The 24,820-nt window shown below is 40.1% G+C and overlaps 1 protein-coding gene across 1 annotated transcript in view; it reads right to left on the reverse strand.

Annotated features, from left to right (window-relative positions):
- Positions 1-9,844: 9,844 nt before the first annotated feature.
- The window catches only part of LOC126175275 (tetratricopeptide repeat protein 1-like), a 43,345-nt gene continuing 28,369 nt past the window's right edge, over positions 9,845-24,820 (reverse strand). Inside the window, exons 3-5 of the mRNA XM_049921928.1 lie at positions 21,311-21,496; positions 10,197-10,251; positions 9,845-10,113 (exon numbers count right to left, since the gene is read on the reverse strand). Of these exons, the coding sequence (XP_049777885.1) occupies positions 9,989-10,113; positions 10,197-10,251; positions 21,311-21,496 (366 nt within the window). The 3' untranslated portion in view covers positions 9,845-9,988. The remainder of the gene's footprint in view (positions 10,114-10,196; positions 10,252-21,310; positions 21,497-24,820) is intronic.

A 24,820-nucleotide genomic window follows, 5' to 3' on the forward strand; every position in this document is an offset into this window, starting at 1 on the left:
TAGTTATGGGTTCATCCAAAACTATAATCAATACTGCAACTCATGAATTTATTGGATCATCTTAGTTAAGTATACACTAACAGGTTACAGTGACCAACCAGTTTAAAGAAAAAAGGACACAGCACAGTAAATGTTTGGTATAAGCACATATCACTGTTCGTGACACTGTCGCCAACAGCTGTCAACATCATGGGACTCAATCTATTTACAGTCCAGGATTCAGCAAATCAAATACATGTAACAAATGAGAAAGAGGAATTGGAGGTCTGTAAAAGTGTGAAGGAATTTTCTGAGGAACCCCAGAAAGCATCACAGATAACCAGGTGCATATAACCTTGAAGCCGAATGCAATACCAAAGTTTTTTTCATGGCTAGATCCATCCCTTACACATTGCATGAGGTCATACAGGAATTACAGAGATGGTTGGTTGATTCGGAGGAGGGAAAAACAGCAAGGTCATCAACCCCATCGGAGTAGGGAAGGATGAGGAAGGAAGTCAGACATGTCCTTTCACGGGAACCATCCTGGCATTTACCTATAAGCAATTTTGGGAAATTACAGAAAACCTAAATAAGGATGACCAGACGTGGGTTTGCACTGTCATCCTCCTGAATGCGAGTCAAGTGTACTAACCACTGCACCACCTCGCTTAGTGAATTAGAACGGAAGGAAATAGCATACTTAAACCTACCATGAACAGTCAATGGGCTACACACTTAGTGATAGTGAAAAAACTGAATGGGGAAGCTATGGCTGTGCATTAAATTCAAATCAAACATGAAAGTTCAGTCCATAATTGAAACAGAGCCAATCCTGAGAGTTGAAGGTATAATGTAAAATTAGATGGAGGCAGATGCTATTAACACACTGATTTAATAGACACTCCTTTAACTGCCACTCGATGAAGAAAGCCAGAAAGTGATGGCAATTAACACACCATTTAGTCTCTATAAATGGGATAAATTTTGCCCCAGCGTTATATCGAAGACCCTTAGAGCATTTAATCACAATGATTATGGGGAAAGTAAATTTGTAGATGGTACAGTAGTCTCAGGGAGTGCAATGAAGAACACTTGGACAACTTAGAGAAATTGTTTAATACACTACTGAAAGAGGAAGACTGTAATAATAAGTAAAACAATTGTTCTTTCTTTCAGAAAGAAATATACTGTCAGATATATACTGTCAGGAGAAGATATATGTCCTACCACCAAACACTTGCAAGCCATCACAGAGCTTCTAGTACCCGCCAATGCACAACAGTTGCAGTATGTGTTGGGTCAAACTAGAAATTATAAAAAATTCTTCTCAGCAGCAGCCACAATAGCCTAGCTGCTGCACAAAATGCTCAAAAAAGGCGAAGAATGGAATTGCAAGTTCTATCAAAAGTGAAGTATTTTTATCTAAGACGCAACTAATGCTCCTTGAATTGTAGTGCACTTCAGGATCATCAACACGCATTACCTCAATTTAAAGGAGTAATCATCCTACACTCAGTGAAAGGAAAGTGCGTGTTGGCATTCCACAAGCATTACATCCAGAAGTGTTAAAACTCTTGTTGATGCCATTTGGAAACTGTCTCTACCATGAAAACAGCAAGACAACACTTCTACAGAAAAGATCTTGAGTAGGTCACAGACAAAAATGTTTGCTAGATGTATTTTCTGCAGGAAATATTATGCTGCTCCATCTGAGTCATATTTTCCATGCCCTAGCTGTCATGACCTTGGGAATGGAATTTACTTGGATTAGACTGGACGATTCTTAGAGAAAATCAGCTCATACTAGTAGTTGCCTTCACGGCTTTCTCAGACACTGGAAGGATGAGACACAGGTGCACTGCAAATAAAGTACTGAAGCAGATATTTGCCATTGTAACTGACAATGACATACAGATTGTTCCCAGAAAATCTGAAAAGATCTATATGGCTAAAAGGATACAGCATCTCCACAGCACAAAGTTCCACCCTGAATCTAACAGAGTTGCAGAACATTCTGACAGGACTTTCAAAACACAGATGCGGAAACTTGACCATGACAGAGAACACTCAGACAATGTTTGTAATTTCATACAGAAGCACTCCACAAAAGGACATGTCCCCGGTCAAGCTGGTTCATGGATGGAAGATGAGAGCTCTCTCCCTAACAGTACCCCACAGGTATGCTGTAACTGCTGCCAGTGAGTCTGGAAGTAGAAAAAGTATTTTCAACATTTGTAATGAAATTATATACAAAGTCTATTGCAGAAAGAAAGTATGGTACCTGGGGACTATGATTTGTAAACTGGGAAAGGTGATGTACATAGTAAGATGATGGCATCTTCTGTAAGCAGATCTGACCACCAACTGGATAATCCATTCCAGAAGATGAAAAACTTTTTAGTTTCAGATGGGGACATGAGATCAATCTGGCAGGGGAGGGGGGGGGGGGGGGGGACAGGAATCGCAGTGGTCAACCAATGCTGACATCGCACTGCATCAGTGTCTATGCAGAGAAAGTCCAGCAGTGACAGTGTGGAGGTCAGCATGAAGGTGGATCTAATCTGCCTACAGCAGTAGCAGCAGGAAAAGATGCACCGCATCTCTCCCTTTGGAATGGGGAGGAGAGGGGGAGGGAGGGATGTTGTGACCATGAGCTGCACAACTTCTGCAAGTTAGACTTCCTTCACAAAACACAAGCTATACAGGATGACTGACTTGCCAGACGAAGTGAGTTTGTTAGAAAATTTTAGCTGCCTGCTTCAGAGGTTTTCTATTTTGCGGAACAGATCTTCATTCAATGAGTCAAGTACTCAGATTCAAGATATTGTTATACAATATTCCTAGCCTGTGACAGTCTTGCTCAGACTCTTGTCATATTGGTGCACACTACAGTCTTCTATCCTGCATAGGCACCACTGTGGTGGTAACATATGCTGTCAAAGAGTGGCTGATTCTTCTTTGGAAGAGAGAGGTGCAATTAACTGGAACAGTAGTGGTGATAGAGACTTAGGCTGGGACTAGCTCTCACTGGGCTCTTGCAGGAACACATTCTTGAACATGTTCCATCTTATATAAACCTTTCCCATGAGAATAAAATTGAATGTCACTGATATTGTCGCAAAGGATTTCTCAAATGGTTCAAATGGCTCTGAGCAAGATGCAACTTAACTTCTGAGGTCATCAGTCACCTAGAACTTAGAACTAATTAAACCTAACTAACCTATGGACACCACACACATCCATGCCCGAGGCAGGATTCGAACCTGCGACCGTAGCGGTCGCTCGGCTCCAGACTGTAGCGCCCAGAACCACACGGCCACTCCGGCTGGCAAAGGATTTCTATGATATACTGTACAATACAGTGGTTTAAAACTATATTCAAATATGGGAACAAGGTGGCTATAGTCAATGTGCACATGGTCCTACAATCACACGTCGGTTTAAGTGCTGTCACAGACTATGAAATGACCCTGTGTACTTCATCATGAAGTTGCAGTTGATGCACTATTTGCTTCCATATGGACTTGTTGATGTGGGTAGTGGCTTTAATTTTTGAGGTCTCTGTAAAAAACTTTCACAGGCATGAAGCTTCCAGGTAGAACAAAACTGTATGCCAGGGCAGATCTCCAACTCAGATTCTTGCCATTCGCAAGCAATGCTATTACTAACTGAACAAGCCAAGCACAACTCATGACCTGCCCTCAGCGCCTTACTTCTGCCAATACCTGTCTTACCTTATAACCTTCATCTGCACTCCTGGATGAAAGGATATACCAGAAAAACAGCTTAATCACAGCCTAGGATATTATTTTCAGAAAGAATCTTGCACTCTGCACCACAGTGTGTGCAGAAATGAAACATTCATTTGTCGTGAGAAATGTAAGACCTAAATGACACCCAAGAACATGTTCCCAGTACCACCTAAACAGCTTTTGAGACAACAAAACACAGTATGCCAAGAAAGAGCTTGCTTGAGTTTAGTGCTATTTAATCGAGGGCATGCTGAAAAGTAATGCCTCTGAATATTTTACATGAAAGCTCTTAAAGTGTTTTAAATAAAACACAGATTATTAACATTCTAAATCTTTATTCTTCATGTCTATGGATTTTGAGCCCTCTGTCATAGAGGGCTCCAAATTGTAGCTTATAGCACTGCAGTCCATCAATGTAACTATATCAGGATATGAGAAACGGTGTGCTGTAATCTAATTTCAAATTGGAAGAGCTCTTCCTTATGTGACGCACTCTCTTCTTCAGCACGAGAGTGATACACCACACAAGAATGCTGCTACATCTGCAACAATCCAATACCTTGGGGTCAGTCCCAACATGGCCCCATCTGATTTTAATGTTCCTAAAGCTTAAAGAACACCTCTGAGGATTTCACTTTGGTTGTGATAAACAGTGCAAGCAGAAGTAAGGTTGTGGCATTGTCAATGAAGTCAAGCGTTCTAGAGCGACGGTCTCAACAACATTGTCTCTCATTAGGAGAGACATGTTTGTCACAAGGGTGACTATGTTGAGAAATAAATAAGTAGACATTAGGAATAAAGATGTAGGGTGTTATTAACATATGTATTATTTAAAAAACATTAAGAATTTTCACATAGAAAAATTTCTAGACATTACTTTTCAGCATGTACTCGTGTACTGGCACACAGAGTGAAATAATAGATGTTTCAGCATACTTTTGGACAAAATCTATTGGCATTACAATGATCAACTATGCTTAGTATTGAGTCAAAATAAGTTTTCATTTATTCCATGAACTCTGACTAATATTATCAGGATATTGCTGAATTACACTGTTCATTATTAAATGTAATCTATATGAATAAAGACTGAATTCTCCAAGATAATTTCATTTATTCATGGAGAATGAAGGAACATTAATGTTAAATGTTCTTTAGAAGTTGAGCACAAGCTCCGGGAAGAGTTGGGATGGGGGAGGAAATCTGCCATGATGTTTTCAAAGGAACAATCCCTGCCTTTGCCTTAGTCAATTTACGAAAACAAGTTTGGAGACAATATTCTACATCCTGTTTCCAGTGTTAGCTGAGTTTTTGTACGTCCATCCTTCTGACTGATGGACTGCAGGACTTTGTCATTCACTTACATAATAAAATGAATCACCTGCAGCCCTCATTTTGATGTTATTTTATTATATTGCAACCAGTTTTGGTGAATCAGAATACTACCTTCAGACCTTAACTAATGCAGGGGTGGGGTGGGGTGGGGTGGGGGGGAGTGAACTCCAATCATTTACACGATCCCATCAGCGGCCAACATCTATGAACTGGCTTCAGTGGAATACTGTAACAGTGATGATGTGTATACAACCATTAATGACCAACTACCAGTCAGTTCGTAGTTCATAGTTGCAGACACAAAATCACTGTTACAGTATTTTACAGAAGCCAGTTCATAGATGTTGGCTACGGATGGGATCATGTAAATGATTGGAGTTCACCCTCCCAGCATTAGTTAAGGCCTGAAGATGGTATACTGAGTCACCAAAACTGGTTGCAGTATAATAAAATAGCTTCAAAATTATGGCTGCAGGTGTTTCATTTTATTATGTAATGTTAGTTAAAGTTGCAAAATGCCTTCTTAGTTTGTTAGTTGTTTCACAGACCAGATTCATAGTAACTGTTATTGGTTCAAATGGCTCTGAGCACTACGGGACTTAACATCTAAGGTCATCAGTCCCCTAGAACTTAGAACTACTTAAACCTAACTAACCTAAGGACATCACCCACATCCATGCCCGAGGCAGGATTCGAACCTGCGACCGTAGCGGTCGCGCGGTTGAAGCGCCTAGAACCGGTCGGCCACACCGGCCAGCAACTGTTATTATGTGGAATGTGTCAACAGAACATACATATGGAAAAATGTTTATATATCTGCATTCTGGCCTTTTACATGTTCAGTCTACGAAAATAACTAGTTATTTCTATTCAAGAATTCAGTTAGTTTCTCTTAAAGAGAAACATCTTTAATCTACATTTCAAAACACTTCTGCTATCTGTCAGGCATTTTACTTTACAGGGTGGATTGTCAAACAGTTTTATAGCTGCATCTTTCACCCCTTTGTCCGCAGCTCGTGGTCGTGCGGTAGCGTTCTCGCTCCCCACGCCCGGGTTCCCGGGTTCGATTCCCGGCAGGGTCAGGGATTTTCTCTGCCTCGTGATGACAGGGTGTTGTGTGCTGTCCTTAGGTTAGTTAGGTTTAAGTAGTTCTAAGTTCTAGGGGACTGATGACCCTAGCTGTTAAGTCCCATAGTGCTCAGAGCCATTTGAACCATTTTTCTTTCACCCCTTTCCCTATCTATGCCAATTTTACATTCATTAAAGAGTGATGCAGCTCATTTATCCTTCAAGTGTTGTAGTTGTGAATACCTCTGTTACTCTCAAACTCTGACAAATCATTTACAAATTTCATAGGCGAATAAATGTTCCACAAGACTGTGGTTATATAGCCAGCTGCGTGAAGAGATGCCTGTAAGATGTTAGTGTGGGGACCCACACAATTTTAATCACTTTCTTTTTTCTTTTGAATATTTCTCACCAAAATGAAGACTTACCCAAGAATAATACATCTGTGAATGAAAACATGAAAAATATGTTGACTTGCTGACTCCTGTATTTCAAAAGCTGGCAATTATTTTTATGGCAGAAGTAGCTGTACCTAAATATTTTAGCAAAGTACACACACTTCTCCCACATGTGCCACCATTGTGGGAAGCATGCCGAAAAAGCCTATTTGGGAAGTGAGTTTAGCTCAGCTGTCACAGCTGCCATAATGTCCTCTCGTCTAAAATCACACTCGTTTCAATGGCCTCTTGAGTTTCGGGAACAGCCAGAAGTTGCAGAGAGCCACATCATGAGCATAAGTAGACTGTTGATGCTCAGGAATCTTGTTTTTCGCCAACAAAGTGTGAATCAAGCGCGAGGTATGTGCTGAAGCATTGTCGTGATGGAGGCACCATTTTCCTGTTGACCACAAGTCCATCTCGCCGTGCCACACAGCATCATATAGGCAATGGACGACACTGCTGCGGCACTCTTTGGTGATTGTTTGACTCTATGCCTCTATGGTGTCTACTTGCGGTGTACCAGACTGCAGGAGTCAAAGAAAGCAGTCAGCATCACTTTGATGTTGCTGCGCACTTGGCGGGTATTCTTCCGTCTTGGTAACAAGGAATGCTTCCACTATGACGACGGGGATTTGGTTTCCAGATCATAACCATACACCTAGGATTCGTCACCAGTGATAATGGCATTCATAAAGTCAGGGTCACTATTTGTGGAGTCCAGTGTGTTCTGTGAGACTTCAACACAAAGTTCCTTTTGCTCTGCTGTGAGGAGCTTTGGCATGAATTTTACTGACACTCTTTTCACGGCCAAATCTTTGGTCACAATGGAATGTGCCAAAAATGTTCTGATGCCCACCTCCTCTGAAACTTCTCTAATAGTCACATGACCAGCCGACATCAACACAGTATTCACTTTGGCAATGGCCTGGCCTTTTCAGCACGTTGATGGCCAACTGGAGTGTGGCTCACTCTCCACCGACGTGCAGCCTTCTTTAAACTAGACGTACCACTCCTTAATCTGTGTGATGCTCACAGCAACGTCACTGGAAGCTGTCTGAATCTTCAGAATGGCTGCCATTTGGCTGTCACCCAGTTTCTGGCAAACTGATTCAGTAGAGCTGCTCCAGTCATTCTGTCATTTTCTTTGCAATGAAAAACTGCCATGAACGTTACACACAACCTCACGCAACTGCTGCTTGCCAACAACTGATGTTATCGACAGGCAGAAAAAAATTCACACATGCCCACGAAGGCTCAAGGTTGGCTCATGCAAGTGTGTTAGATTCAGATCCACCAGCTGTCAGCAAAAACAAAACAAAAAATGGTCGATTACTTTTCTAACATCTCATCTTTTTTACTGTACAATAATGAATGAGCTTTACATTTGCCCATTTGTGCAAAACCAGTCAGTAAATTTCACATCATCATTTACTATTTACTAAATCGCAGGTTCCCAGGTTCAAAATTTTCTTCAGTTGGAGACTGGGTGTGTGCTGTACTAATCATTTTTTCTCAACTTTATCTATGCCCAAGTCACTGAAGTAGAAGAAATACCGAAGCCAAAAAACTACTTGCACCAGGTGACCAAACACCGATGGGGTCTTCCAGGTGCTTGGGAATGCCACTCATGAAATTTTACTTTGGGACATCTCTATACCATTTACTAACATTTATCCCATCAAAATTTGACAGATTATATTCAGATATTACATCACTGTTATTTGTATAATACTGAAAAATAAGGATTGAAAATAGACAACTCTTAGGGTGCCAGTTTTTGAGAAATGCACTCAGTACACACACACACACACACACACACACGCAAGCAAGCAAGCACACCTCATACACACATGACCATTACCTACAGCTGCTCCAGCCAGACTTTTTCAGAGTCCAGAGCTAGCAGTCACGTGCGTGTGATGTCTGCTTGCTTGCTTACTTTTGTGTGTGTGTGTGTGTGTGTGTGTGTGTGTGTGTGTGTGTGTGTGTGCGCCTTCTTTTGAAAAGAATGCTTTGGCCGGATGATCAAATGCGTAATAGTCTTTTCACTGTGCTTGTCTGGAACTCAACGTGTCATCTTTACAATGAGTAGCAATCTACCCTTTTCATAGTGTTGTTGCATATATTCTCAGCTACTCCAGCCATAACAGTCAGCTCAGGATATGACAGGATATCATCTCCAATTCCCAAACTGTTTTGAAAAGTGTACATTACATGAACATTTACTTTATATATTTGAGATTGATGTAATTATACTGAATATCAATTGAAAACATAAAAACCCATCTTAATGGTACATTATGTGTGATTTGAACAACCATCAAGCAGATTTATTTAAAGTGTACGTATCTAGGTGTTGCTAAGTTTCATGCTCAATTTTGGGTAACCAGTTTTGTATCTCCACAAGGTGAAAACTGGGAAATGCAACTGTGCGCAGTTTCTCAAAAGTAACCTGTGTCCACTAAAATCAGGCAAAAACAAAACTTACATTACAGTCTGTAATCATTAATTCAACTGAAGACACAGAAATGATTTGAAATTCATCCGAAGTAAAAAGATATATGAGGATAGTAGCATACTTTCTTCTTGTATTTCTTAGTTTTCCCCTCCCTATTGCTGGAAACCTTAATCATTTCAGAAGATGTCTTCAAAGAAATGTAAATTAATGCTACCAACACAACTCACTGTCAATCACCTTTTGACACTTGGAAATGCATAACTTTGTTTGAATCAATAAAATTCAGCTTTAGTTTGTTATCACTGCACAGTGGTAGTCGTGAATATTTATTGGAAGTTATAGCTCTATGCGTAATACTCTTCAGCACCTTCTACCCAAAATCATATAATGATATGATATCACAAGAACTGCTATTTATATATAACAGTTCTGCCTTGAAAACAATTCATGAACTGATGAAAAACTATGGCAGTATAATATGTGCTCACACCATGTTAATCACTGGTTTCCACAACATTTAACAAACTAACATAGTTTCATCTGTTTTAATAACTTATCTACATTAATACTTCAATGAAGTCATATTTGTCTGTTATTTGCCAAATCCACAATAAGTACATATTTGCAACTAATTTGAAGTGCTGAAGGAAAACACTAACTTTTAACACTTACAATTAGGATTCTTATTACACCAACAGCCCTACTATTTAGCTAATACTACATGTGTCTTAAAAACAATAAAATTAATAAAATTGTCTCACAAGCAATAATGGTCCTGACTTGTATCTTCAAAATTAGCTTTCACTGACTAGCATCATGATTATATTTTATTTATTTTGGTGCATATTGTAATATCATATAATATATCACAGAAAGATGCAGTCACAAGAAAGGACTGTTAAAATTGTACAACAGTCCATGTGCCAATAAATTACATTCATTATCACAACTTTTCATCTTGGATTCTGCTTAAAATTAACTGAATAGCCACCAGAGTTTGGATCTTTCTTGAGTTCAAAATTTTCAGTTGAAAGGTTGAATGGTCGAAGTATCATGTTACCCAAATCCTTCAGTTTTGCTGAAACAGTGACAATACTTCCGTTAGCTTGTTCTGTTACTTTTGTTCTCTCAGACAATAGGAATTAATTTTGCTTTACTTACATAGCATCTCCGTTTTCAATTTTTCATTTCTCTGTTCTATCTCATATGGTAATCTCTGCAACACAGAAAATTATTATACAGTGTGGATGTCAAAAAAGGTACTTCAAACTCTGTGAACTGAAAACTGATCTATCAATGCAATAGATTCAACAAATAGGACTGGGAATTATGTTTACAAGAGACTTTGGCCAGATGTTTTTAGCTATGACTGAAAATGAGACCATAGGTAATATCAGTTTTGGTGAATTAGTTATGTTAAGAAATAACTTTTAAAGTAAAGTTTTCATATCAACGATATGGCAAAATTTTCTTGATTATCAGCACAAAGATAAATTCACCCCAATACAATGTTTCAATAAATATTCTACTTCTGTTCTGGTGAAGTGGAAGCTGTTATTTATAGATTCTGGATTACACCTCTGCTTTCCCAACAGAACACCAGATGGACCAGTCACACACTGCCCAATGTGGTGGTGGTGGTGGTGGTGGTGGTGGTGGTGGCAGGGAGTTTAATTTAGATGGAAACTTCTGTTCTGCTTCAGCAAATCACTTTTACACTTACTCCCACTGCTTCTTTTTGATCACAAGAGGCTCAGAACTAATTACTGGTAACATCTGAGCATTCAAAAGAAGGTAATATCTTGACGATGAAATTACAATGCTATGTTGGCCCTATATACTGGGGTCCACATTCATACCCAGATCTGTACACCCCACACTGTCCACAATTCACACGAATTTAAGCCAAACTTCCACATTGTGCATGGTGAAAGAGCCAGAAGCACCATGGATTGCTAGTAGTTGTTGGCTGGGGCACTCACATCATTCCAAGCCAACTCTTCCCTTGTCATTCCATAACAGCTGTCCATCAGTTGAGTGCAGCACTTATAACCATCTCCCCCTTGTTGCGCAACACAGTATTATTCATTTCCACGTTAAAGAAGATGACAAATACACTGAGACTTTAACAAGACGAAACAAAGTTTGCAGCTGCTCTATTTGGAAAGACCTAAGTGTTTGAATGGATCAGTGATGTTTCCACTGTCATGACCATGTTGAAGATAAAGCTCACTATTGTCCTTCATGGTTGGGTATGACTAATGAAAACATTGTCACTGACCATAACAATATATAAAATTACCAGTGCTCAGCTGATGTCAACATCTCACTGAATGTGAGAGTGTTCATACTATTATCAGAAAAAGATCTTTGATATCACAAGATATCAATAAGGTGGGTCCCATGTGTCCTCAGTGAGAGGAAGTGACTTTCAAGTGACAAGATTCAGGTTTTCACTATACACCAGAAAAAAATAAGACAAATTTAAAAGGGGAAAGGGTGTGGGGGATATTGGGAAAAGGTGTAGGGGATATTGCAGTCAAAGCCAGAACAAACCCATTAGACACACAACTTCTAGCGACTGTCATTCAGGGTACAAAATGTGTGTTGCACATTGATTTTCATTGTGATGGAAGGCTGATGGATGCAGAATAATATTGCAGGTAGTTGGTTAATACGAAACCTACCTACTGCAAGAAACTATACTGCCAATATTATTGAATAACGATCTTCAGCTGCACACAGCAGCTTTAACCAGCTAAAAAATCAAAGCAATTCACTGATCATATCTCAAACGTTCTTTTTCGCTCATGAAGGAGGCTCAGGTGGGCAAAACTTCAGTAATGGTAAAGTAGTCGACAATAAATGTGTAATAGGTTGCTGAAGTACTCATATTTTTATGAGGAAGCTGCCATTCTCGTAAATAAATGTGTTGAAGGACAAAAAGTATAAAAAGAAAAATATTGCTTTTGTAACATTACCTGTCATCAAAAAAGCAATTCAAATCTGAATGATCCTTGAATTTATCTACCTGGGCAGTAAGCACTTTTGCTTAAGGTTAGGAATGCCAAACCCATGTTCTTTTCATTGTCCTATTTCACCTTTTATTTGTCTAGAAAGCACAAATGATTTGGGTTTCAAAGTTTCATTCTTGTGGAGAGTTTTGTACAAGTATGTAAACTCTGTTGTCAGGTAGCTGATTGATTGATTGAGAAAGTATCGAACCAAACGGTGAGGTCATCAGTCATGCGATTCCAAAGTGGGTCATATAAGAAAGAGGGTCTCCTAAAAGTGGACGGATTCACGTAGAGGAGTCGAATTATAAAAGAATGAACATTAAACAAACACAGTAAAAGCATAAAAGGTGAGACTAAATCTAAAAATTGGGGGAAAAAAGGGGGGTGATGATGGGGTCTCAGACTGTGAAGGCTGCAAAAGGAGTCCCAACCACAACTACCCTCCCCTGCTCCAAGACTAAAGGAGCGCCTTATATCTGGAAATAAAACCCACTTTCACGGAGGAAACCGAGGACCAGGTCAACCATCCGTGGATCGTCTGCTAATATTAAACTTAAGGAAGCAGGACGACTATACTTAGCATGAAGGGTCGAAAAAAGGGGACATGCCACCAATATGTGAGGTATTGTCAGTCCGACACCACAACCACATTGTGGGGGTGGGTATTACATAGCAGGAAACAATGAGTGAGACGGGTGTGGCCAATGCGTAAACAGAATAAAACAGTGGACTCCTTCCGAGAGGGGCAGAGAGAAGTGCCCCAAACTGCAGTAGACTCCTTGATTGTGTGTTGTTTATTATTATGAGCAGTAGCATTCCAGATGGCATCCCACTGTTGGGCAAAGTGAGATTTGACATACATCCCCATATCTGCAGCTGGAATCATAAAAGGAAATGGGGGTATGTATCTGCTTCTCTAGCCAAATGGTTGGCCAATTCATTCCCTGGGATGCCCACTTGACTTAGGACCCAGAGAAAGACAATGAACAGGTGGTGTGCTCAATGGCAAAGAGAAGGTCATGGATAGCAGAGACCAAAAGGTGACAAGAGTAGCATTGACCAATAGCCTGCAGCTGCTCGTGGAGACTGAACAAATTAAAACACTGTGGAGGGAGGCCTGAGAAACAAAAAGGAGGGCCACCTGAATGGCTAGCTCTGCTGTGAACACACTACATGATCCTGGCAGTAAATGGTGTTCGAAGCCAGTAGAAGGCGTGAAAGCATATCCCACCTTATCGGTGGTCTTAGAACCATCAGTGTAAAAGATGGTGGCACCCTGAAACTCTGCTAGGATGGCACAGACAAGACGCTGGAAAACTATAGGAGTGACAGACCTCAGGACCCTGGAATAGATCAGTCCTAATCTGTGGTTTAGGCACCATCCAAGGAGGGAGGTAAGGGAGGAAAGACATGGGGTACAGTCCAGTGAGTGGAGATGGAGATTCCTGAGAGAGGGAAGTGAGGAGCATGCCAACCGGCAATCCCACCCATGGGCAGGTGTTAGGAGGGAGACATCCCTCATTGGCGAAGAGCACAGCGTACATGGGATGGTCAGGGAATTGGTGAATGGTGACTGCATAAGAAACAAGGCACCCAGCATTCCTTTTTACTTAGCTTAATAAGGTAAGGAGCCTTAGCACGGAGACGCTTAAAAGTGAGGAGGTTGGGCTGTGAAGGTTATCGCTTCAATTGCTGCAGTGCATGTTGGTGGCCATGGACAGTGACTGTGACATCCTTGGTGCACCACGATACTGGTGGGTGACGAGGGGGACATGAAGATAGGGGGACAGCAGCATAAGGAGGAGAGGCAGAGAAGCTTTGCACAGCTACATCAATGGAATTTGAGAAGGCAGTGTTAAAGTGGACAGCAGAGATATATAAAGGCCAACTGGCCCTGCAGAATGCCTAATGTGTGGGCCTGTCTGCCTGGCAGCAGCAGGGGGAACGATAAAATCACTGGAAAGTGGTCACTGTTACGAAGGTCATCATGTGATGACCAATGTAGGGAAGCCATGAGGGAAGAGAAGGAGAGCGTGAGATTGATAGCAGAAAAGGTGCCATGAGCGGCACTAAAGTCGATAGGGGAACCATCATTGAGGAGACACAAATCGAGGTCCGTGATAAGTTGATCAATTAGGATACCCCTACCCGCTGCAGTGACACTCGCCACAGTGGATGGTGGGCACTGCAGTCCCCAAGGAGGAGAAATGGGGGTCGGAGTTGCTGGATTAAGGTAGACAGTGCAACATAAACAAGTGGCCAACCTGGAGGGAGGTAGACATTTCAAATGGTGATTTCCAGAGTCGTTTGCACTTTAACCACTATCGCTTCCAAGGTGGTACATAGGGGGATCCAGTCACTAATGACATAGGAGCGAACCAAAGTGCAGACCCCACCATATGCCACCCCAGGACCAGCACAGTTCTGACAGAATGCCCAATAACCACGAAAAGTTGGAGAGTGGTCATCATGGAAATATGTTTTTTGAAGAACGAGACAGAATGCAGAATAAGAGGAGACAAGACATTGCATTTCCTGTAGGTAATGATAGTATCCATTGCAATTCCATTGGATGATCCTGGGTCCAAGGTAGACGTGAAGAAGTCGAGGAGGTCAGGTCACTTGGTCGTAGTTGTCACCTACAGGGATGGGGTGACATCCATAAATAACATGTCAGACTCAGGTTGTGAGGGGGGAGATGGCACCTCCGGGGCCACGGGGGTGCCTTGTCTTGGGATTTATGTTTCTTCTTCTTCTCTTTCTGTGGTAGAGGAGGGCAGGGCACAGGATGAGTACAGGAACCAAAAGACAGCAGGCAACCTTGGGGCACACAGGTGGTGCACCTCATGGCCGAGTGGTGGTAACAGTCTTTTGGCCTGAGATACGCTGGGGAGAGGGGTCCTGGGAGGGAGCCCCATCACCGACAGATGTTGAAGAAAGGGGTCGCTTCTTCAGCCGGAAAGGGGGAGCAGCTCCCTGATGGGAGGTTGTGGGAACTGCAGGGGAAGGGGAGGGGGAGGGGAGAGTGGGATGGGGCTGGGGTAAGGACGAGGGAGGAGGAGGAGGAAAGGAAGTAACAGAAGCAAAATTTGAAGATAGTGACACTGGATGGAGTCTCTCATACTTCTGGCGAGCCTCAGCTTAAGACAGGCAATGCAGGGACTTTTATTCTTGGATCTTCTTTTCTCTCTTGTAAGCTGGGCAATTCGGCAAGCGAGGGGATTGGCAGTCAGCAGAATTGATACACACACAGGCGGCAGAACACAGGGGCTTACCTCATGGAGTGAGTAGCAACAGTCATCACACAAAGGGACCACCGTACAGCGGAAAGACATGTGCCTAAAACAGAAGCACCGAAAGCACAGCATAGGTGGAGGGGTGTACGGCTTCACCTTACATCTGTAGCACATAACCTTGACCTTCTCTGGGAGGGTATCACCTCGAATGCCAGAATGAAGGCACCAGTATCAGTGCAGTTGTCTTTGCAACCCTTCTGCACACACAGAACAAAATGAACGCCAGATTAGCCCAAAGTTCCTCATCAGTTTGCAGGATGAGGTCCCTATGAAAAATTACTCCCTGGACCATATTCAGGGATAGGTGAGGAGTGACAAGACACCAGGACATTGCCAAGATGATTACAGCCACGAATAGCTGTGGATTGAGTGGCAGAAGAAGCTTTGATCAATATGGAGCCCGAGGCATCTTACACATAGACTGCACTCCACTAAGCTTGTCCTCGATATTTTCCATGAATAACAATGGCTTTGTAGTGGTGAATGTGTATACATCCACCCTAGTACACACGAGGTAACGGGGAAAGGCTTTCAGCCCAAGATGGCGAGCTTGGCCCTCTTCCCATGGTGTAGCCAGGGAAGGGAAGGTTGCCGGATCATACGAAGCAGCAATCGAGGATCCTTCACCATTTGAAGAGACGGCCATTTGAGAGGGGCCAATTTTTTGCAGCTTGATATGCTTCATGCACCAAGTATCTGCCGTGATACCACCCACTCTGACCAGGGGCTCTCCCCTTGGACGCCACCCAGCCTCAGCAAGGGTCCTCTGGCACAATGGTCATTGCCGGGAGTTCCGATGCTCCAAGAGGATAAGCAACCACTCCTTGGCATAAAAGGGGAGGGTTGGGTTGCTTGGGGAAGGAGACCAGACAGCATGGTCATCAGTCTCATCGGACTAGGGAAGGACGGGGAAGAAGTCTGTGGCGCCCTTTCAAAGGAACCATCCTGGCATTTGCCTGGAGGAACTTAGGGAAATCACAGAAAACCTAAATCAGGGTGGCCGGATGGGGGATTAAAACGTCGTCCTCCTGAATGTGAGTCTAGTGTCATACACTGAGAGGGTACAGCTCAGGTATCAGTAGTGTGATCCCTGTGTTGTCAGGGGGCTCAGCCATATGGGTACATAACAGCCCCACCACACAGACTGGCTACACGTACTGGTGACCTACCATGGTGGAAGGGGGCTACAGTGGGGAAGGGAGAGGGGAAGGAAGGTGGGTGGGTGAGGGATCCACACCTTAGATACTACCGAGGGAGTACTTCCCCATATGGCTCACACCAAAAACAGGAAATTCTGAAGTGGAGGTCAAACCTCAAGTGGTGACCTTAACACCAAAATCACAAAAGAACAGGCAAAAGGAACAAAATTGCAACCCATACAGGAAACCAGGGGAATAGCCAGGTCGACATAAATCAGAACTCCAAGAGAGGGGAAGGAGTGGGGATAGGGAAGGAGGGGTTAGGGAGAAGGAAACGCAGCTAGGGAATGAAGAATGAGATGCAATAGGTCGGGGCCCCGTGTGCACCATGCACGAACTCAAAAAAGAACCATCACTTTGCCATTTCCAATCCAAAGCCCAGATAAAAAAGAATGAATAGTACATACAGAAGAAGTGAAAAGAATTTGAACACGTTTGAGTAACTGACTTTGAAGCTTCTCTTCAGATGAATTTCTGGCCTGAAAAACACATAGACTTCATGCGTTTCTGATGCAGTAATATCTGTTACGAAGTACACAAATGAAACCCAGCACACATTTTGTCAATGAAGCACAATTGTACTTAACTGACTACTTCCAATGTGTAACTATTACTTGGGCACCAATGAAAAGGGCTCAGATACATTGATTTTTTTAATTTTGAAGGTTACCTAGTGAAATTTTATTGGAATTATATGCTAAAAATGTAATGTTATATATTTGAAGAGTTTTTTTCTAGTACTTAGACATCTCCCTTGAAAGTTGTTTATGGAGGAGTTACTGTGCTCGTGTAGTATCACAATTTCTCTGTCTTTTTTTTAAGAGCAAATGTTTTTGCGTAACTGTGTAAGTCATCTATACGGGTAAAAGACTCATTACAACTGTGAAAGACAGATTATCTCTGACTCATGATATAAAAACTTTGTGGATATAATGTGGAACATTACTTGTACAATGGACAGGCTGACTTCTGATTAGAATTGTGGAGAGTAGGATTGCAGTGGAACTGTAATTAGCGGCATTGTTGTAAGCTGCCATTTTGAATATGGAATGAAATTTAATTAATTATGATAACATTTCATCTCATACAACAGGATAATGTAGCCTGAAATGTAGCTTTGAAAATCATTTATGGAAAAATATAATTTCATTAATGGAAACGACACATTTTATTCTTTGGGTATTTTAACTTCCCCTTGTCCGTGGCTCAGAAGAACATTATTTGATACGTCGTAACTAGTAGGGAACTTTGTATCCTAGAAAATCAGTAAAGCCTGCAACACATTCATTTATGCTCTATTTTGAGAGATCAATTTTTGGACTTTTATTGAAATTAATACACAACTTTGACACTGATTCCCATGCTGCAGAGTGAATACATCATAGCACCCAAGACGGCTTCCCCATGGCATACGATTGTGCCTCTGACTATGTTATGAATTTTCAGAGTCAAGGATTGCTGTCATTCTGCAGAGCTAAAGAAATTTTATTCCAGATGCTAACCTCGACATCGAGAGGCAGACATAGTATGATTATGAACTGTGACTGTCTAATAATTTTGTTTTATACACTTGAGAATTCAATTAGGAATTAAATGTATAGCAGGAAGTGTGGGATATATCTGTGTTAAAATAATGGAGGAGCGACTTCTCTTGCCCAAAAGTTTCCACTCAAGTAACAAAATATAATTCAGTCATAATAATTTAACTTCAATTTAATGGGGAGAGAAGTTAAATTAGCACTGACGAACAGGAACTGTTTGACATTTTGGATTCTGAAGTATTTATTTCAGATTGGATTTAAAAAAAAACATAAACATTAAGCATCACTGCTCAAAAGAAAGTCATTCGTAGATAGTCAACTATTTAAAGTTCACAAAAAGTAAATCAAAATTAAAATAGCATTTTGATTAGCTACTATCCAGGGCAGCAATATTTGTGCTTTACTAACACTATTTACACAGTGTACTTATTGAAGCTGGAAAATATATCCTTTGATTAAGCCCTCTGTTATAGTTTAAAGAATAAATTATACATAAAATGACAAAAAGCACACATGAAATGCATTCAATAAACTGGAGTGAAAAAGTTTATATTGTGGTTCACAGTAAATTCTGACATCAGAGCAATACAACAGATGGTCAGTACATCCCTTCCCCTTACAATTAATGTACTATGATTTTTTCACTAACAAAAATATCCTCAAGTAAGTTGTGATTTGTTTTACTATTCCTTCAGTTAAAACAGTGAGGAATACATGGAGAGGAGCAGATGGTAAGAAATACTGGCCAAAGGTGAGTGTTGCTTTCATCATAAACTACTAAAATAGTATCAAAAGACATAATTTAAGTCAAGGAAACAATTAAAATAACTCTGAGTTTTTCAGTTATTTATATGCAGTGAAGTTTCAGAGTCAGAAACTTAACTGTCTGAATAACTTGCACATTCATTGTATCTATGTTGTATCGGTAATGGCCAAACTCAAAGAAAATATTCTGCATGGAGCAACATAGGTCATTCTGGGTAATTCAGGTGCAGGTAAGCTGCAGTGCAAGGCACTTGTCAAGCAGCTAGCTGGATTACTGATAATGATGCAGCAGTCAAGTAGCAAGCATGTCCGCCACTTTCAAAGGGTTAAAAATAACATTCACAAATTATAAACAAAAATTCATACAGCTGTTTACAAGTTATGACTGGTTTTTATAGCCGTAACAAACTCAATAACTGTTGATCAAACATTAATGATGAGATGCATATCTCTATTAATTCTTTCGAGATGACAAGTTTATTTGATAGTGACAAGCATAACTCCAACAGAATGCTTGGACATATTGAGAAAATGCACGGAAAAGTTTCTGCCTTTTTAATGACACTGACAAAATCATTACATGTAAGGTCTGTCAAGCTTTAAGGAGACAGGATTACTTTATGGTCACAGGAAACACATAAATGTGTGACACTTGAGAAATTTCTTGTGTATGGGCGAGTAATGCAAACTAAGATTATGTGGGCTAGAAAAAGAACCACCTAACACTGAGATCGAAACATCTAATTTTGCACTTTTTTGAGGTGAGTATGGAATATTTTGAAGAAAAAATAGCAATATCTTTTTCAGTTTTCTCTGCTGTGGTTAATTTTTTGCAGGATAAATGGACCAATAAACCAATGTATAGGATATTTTTATTTTCTTCCAATATCCATCACACATATGATAATAGTCATTTCTCTGTGGTGACTAGTTTTGGCCCATCAAGTCCATTTTCAAACCATAGCACTAGATATAAGTGTAATCATACAGTCCACCATCATTGTGCATGTGAGTAACCAAATGTTCATTATTCATCACTAGTAATCACTATATGAAAACAAAATTTTAAAATTCATGTGAGTATACATTGCAATTCCTTGCCAATCAAACACAGCAAACCCATTACATTGGAAAGAAATCACACTGTATACTCATATGAAGCTTAAAATTTTGTAACTTGAAGGGGGAAGGGCAAAGAGGGAACAGGGAAGGGAAGGGAAGAAACTATTGATACAACTGTGTCAGGACTTTTTGCAGAATCAGTGGCAGTGAGTGAAAATGTGTGCCGGATCCAGACTCGAACACAGGATATCCTGCTTACTACACAGTAGCATTAACCACTTTGCCATCTGGACACAGTGTTTTTGTCGCAAATGCGCGGACTATCTCGGCACACTCACTGGCTGACCCACATTCCCACCCAGCGCCACCTATCCACAGTACTGTGACATGTCTGAAAGAACAGACACCATGCAAAATCCGCAGCTGTGATACACATTATAGTATGTAACGTGATGTAGAAAGGAAATGAAAGGGAAGGAACTATTGATATCACTTGCATTGGGGCTTTATGTGGAATAAGTGGCATTGGGACTTTATGTGGAATCAGCAGCAGTGAGTGAAAATGTGTGCCGGACTGGGACTCGAACTTGGGCTCTTCTGCTTACTAGGCAGTTGCATTAACCAATGTGCCATCCAGACACAGTGTTTATCATAAATGTGTGGACTACCTTGCCATGCTCCCTGGCTGACCCACATTCCCACCTAGTACCATCTATCCGTAGTCCCCATCCATGATCTCCAAGCTCACTAATTTTAGACTGCCACAGGAGGTTGAACGAAATGTGCATCCACCCTGGATATTGTGGACACATTGCCCACAATGGCAAATCAGTTATATGAATGTGCAGTGTGTGTTCTTTCAGACACGTAAGAAGAACAGACACCACACATTCATATAATTTAACATTTTTAATTCATGTAATGATTACCAGTGACAAGTAATGAAAAATTGGTTACTCACATATACAAATTGGTGGACTGTACGATTACATCTACATCTAAGACTATGGTTTGAAAACTGATGCTGTGGTTCGAAATTAGTAACCAGAAAGAAATAACTGTTATCTCAACTGTGACAGATATAAAAATAATGAAAACCGAAGTTATTGGTCCTATCTTCCATCAGTAAGTTCGAACTTCATAAATGTTATTGGATTTTAGTGGTTTCACATCTGTGTCTACAGCTGAGCTGTCAGTAATTGTGGCTGAGGCACAGGGGGACCAGCTTTGATTCCCAGTTCTGCCAAACTTTTTCTTTAGAGAGAAGCCTAGAACAGAGTACAGGTTTTGTGAGGGCAAAGAGAAGTGATTTTTTTGTTGTTATATGACAGTCTCATTATTTCTAAGCCATTAATACTAGTGAAAAATGTTATATGCATTGAAAAGTTTAATCACCTGAACAGCTGCCTTTGCTTCTTTGTGGCTTGGCTCAATCTCAAGTATTTTTTTGTAATCCTCAAAGGCTTCATCAAGTTTCTCTAGTGACTCCTGTGCCTGTGCCCTACGCAAGAGTGCTTTCACGTATGTTGGATTTAGCTCAATGGCTTTACTGCAATCTTCAACAGCTTCTTTCTTTAAGTCCTGTAGAATAATGAAAAACTTATTAAAATAATGATACAACTTTTTACAACAAAATCATTAGTCAAAACTGCAGAGGTAATAGATAACATTATTAAAATATAATGCAAGTGCAGTGACGAATTACAGAAAAATGTAATTTCTATCCTAGATATCGCCAGTGACAAATGCCTGAATCATCAAGAAAAATAATTGCTTCAATCCAACACACGTAATTTCATAAGTTCTTTCAAGTACATCATAAAGTTTTATGAATTTGGACAATTACAAACACCTAAGAATACGTTCTGCCAACAGTAACTTGACTAGCTCAGTCTCTAAATTGTCCCCTTAATATTTGCGTATTTTCATAAACAAAATTACCGACGTCCATCATTCACTAAGCATTTTCAGAATGTAGACACACGTTACATGCAATTACTTAAAACCCATATCAATTAACATCTATCAGGTCTGTTCACTCAAGACTGTGTCACTCACACACACACACACACACACACACACACACACACACACACACACACACTTGTATAGAAAATCTCTCTCTCTCTCTCTCTCTCTCTCTCTCTCTCTCTCTGCAAGCATGACCACTGAAAACCTATCCTATTCTTATTCTTGAAGTAATGGAAAATAAATTGCCAAATAGAAATTAAACATAAATATCCCAACAACAGCAATGCAAAATACTCATAACTATATACATTTAGTTTATACTTAACATTCAGAGAACTGTCACTGTATTTACAAATTATGAGACCAGCGCGACTTAAGTTCCAGCTAGCTAAAGTATTGGGTGGTGGAAATGATGTGACAAGCTTGAAGTCTTAATAAAGTTTAAAGTGTATACCATCACTGTACTTGGCAAGAAAGCAACTAGTATTATGTATTGTAGCCATATGACCTAGTACCCATGATAAAGCTATTTTGTACTTGAAAATAAAAGCACAACAGCAAGTCTAGCAATGTACAACACAATCCAGAATCCCATAGAGTACCTGGTGAATCCTGCTTCAACAAGTGATTGTCCAGTGGGAGGAGGAAAAACAAAAATGTAAAATGCATGCACAATGAAGTAGTCACGCTTGGAGTTATAGTAATTTCAATCTGGAATTACTATTGCTGGTTTTGTGGGCTAATATGCAATTTGATCTGTTACTGAAACTACTGGAAAGATTTTGTGTACAACTCATATTTGTTCACACTCTAGTGAAGATTACAATAAATTTGATACAGCATATGCAAATATTACAACCAACAACCATAACAGAGTTCAAACATGATACAGTTAGCACTTGGTACTATTGTTAATGGTTTGGTCACACTTCCTACACCAAAAAAACTGAACGATAGGACTTCTTGGTATTCTCCACATTCAGGTAAAAGTTCTGTTAAATGCCACAATAAATCCTGGAACAAATAAAGAGTGTGCTCCAAAACCTTATGATTCTTAGTCAAACTTAACATGGGGAACCACAACACAACATAATATCCTTATCTAATATAAATATGAGGAGGACAGGATTAATTCACGATAAACAGATGTAACTGGGAATAACACATTTGCACAATCTCAAATACAAATCTGGAGGTTTCTTCCACACACAATGAGCACAAAAAAGAGAATAACTGCTGATTTCAAAGATACTGGCCTTCAAACAGTGTTTCATTGCATCCATGACTTTATACAAAGCAGTGTAATAGCACTACACAAATGCTTCAAAAACACAAAATTTGAATTCTGTAACAAAAAACTCTGCTATTGTTTTCTGACACACAAAATTCTTCTGATGGATTTTATGGCTCCTATTAGAACAATTAAAGCTGATGCATAATGTCAAGTCTTGAGACAGTTAAAACTTGCCTTTCAGAAAAGAAAATGGGATGTATGTCTTTGACAAAAAACTCTGCAGCAGATCCCATCACAGAAAAACTGAGAAGAAGTCAGATTTTACAGCTCAAACTTTACATGTTTTGGTTTCACATATTCCGTAAAAATGGAAGCCTTACATGATCACTTTGTTGTCCATCTATCTGTCTGTCCGACTGTCAAGAACTCTTTTTCTCATGAACAGGTACATGTATCAAGCTCAATTTTATGTTACACATTAAAGTCTATGGTCCCTTGCGGGTATAAAAATGTTAAGCTTCTAAGTCAATGCAATAAAAAAGATATGGCCATTTAGGTCACATACTTTGATACTCAAAAACTCGCTAATCAAAACCTATAGACTGGTTCCCATTGACCTATAACCTCAAAATTTGGTAAGAAGCAACATTTCACAGTACAAACGCAGGAAAAAAAAAATCAAAAAATTGTTAATTTGTAACTATATAACACAAAAATATTTTTTTTTCATCTGTCTGTCTCTATCTAAGACTTCTGAAAGATATGTAAAAATCTGTTTTGCCATTTGAACATACATTTCATTTATCATCTGTCAAAAGCATAATAGACAAACATTACTGGATGCAAACACAAAATGTAAGTTGTAATCATGTTTTAGTGTGAAAATATTTTTTTGTATTATTAAACCACCTCTCTCTGCATGTATGAACTGAAGTACCCTGTTCACTTCTTTTTGTACATCCGGGCTGGGCTGAGGAACTACTGTAAAGATTTTGATAGGATCTTTGAATTTCTGGGACCAATATCCTGCCAGTATCTATATCGATAACAGGCAATATGCTTTGAGATTCTCAATTCACAGGATGAATGAACTTAAAAATTTGTATGGAACCCTTAGTGCACATGTCCTATTTGCACTTGGCCAATGTTTTTTAGTGTGACTGAAATTCATTGGATAAACAGATATGCAGGTTCGTTTCGAAGACTGTGGTTTTGTAAGTGGCACTTTGTTAACAAATGTCCCAGCATAGCAAGGATGAATGTAATTAACTCAGCTGCATCACAGAATAATATTCTATGTATTTGTACATCCAGGATGAAGTCAAAGACAATGAGGTAGATTGATTGGTATGTAATTGCAAGCAAAGGTACTCATTGTACTATCGTGACAATGTAGATTCTCTGTGTCAGGTATACATGATAGCCAGTACAAGAACTTTTGAAGAGAGTATCAGACATCCAAACACAGTTTTGCAATATGTCCGTGTGAGATTCAAACTTTTGTATGATATAGGACAAAGTTTAGTTTTGATTGGAACTACAATACCTACCACACAATGGGGCACAGGCTCTTGAAATTACTCTTCTATGGTTCTACAGCCTCTTCAACAATTCTTTGTCTGATATCACTGTTCAAGAATCGAGTTTTCCTTGTACACTCCATTTTCTGCTGGTCCTCCCTGATTCCATCTGGTCCTTGG

The sequence above is a fragment of the Schistocerca cancellata genome, chromosome 3 (genome assembly GCF_023864275.1).
Source record: "Schistocerca cancellata isolate TAMUIC-IGC-003103 chromosome 3, iqSchCanc2.1, whole genome shotgun sequence".
NCBI classification, from domain to species: Eukaryota; Metazoa; Arthropoda; class Insecta; order Orthoptera; family Acrididae; genus Schistocerca; species Schistocerca cancellata.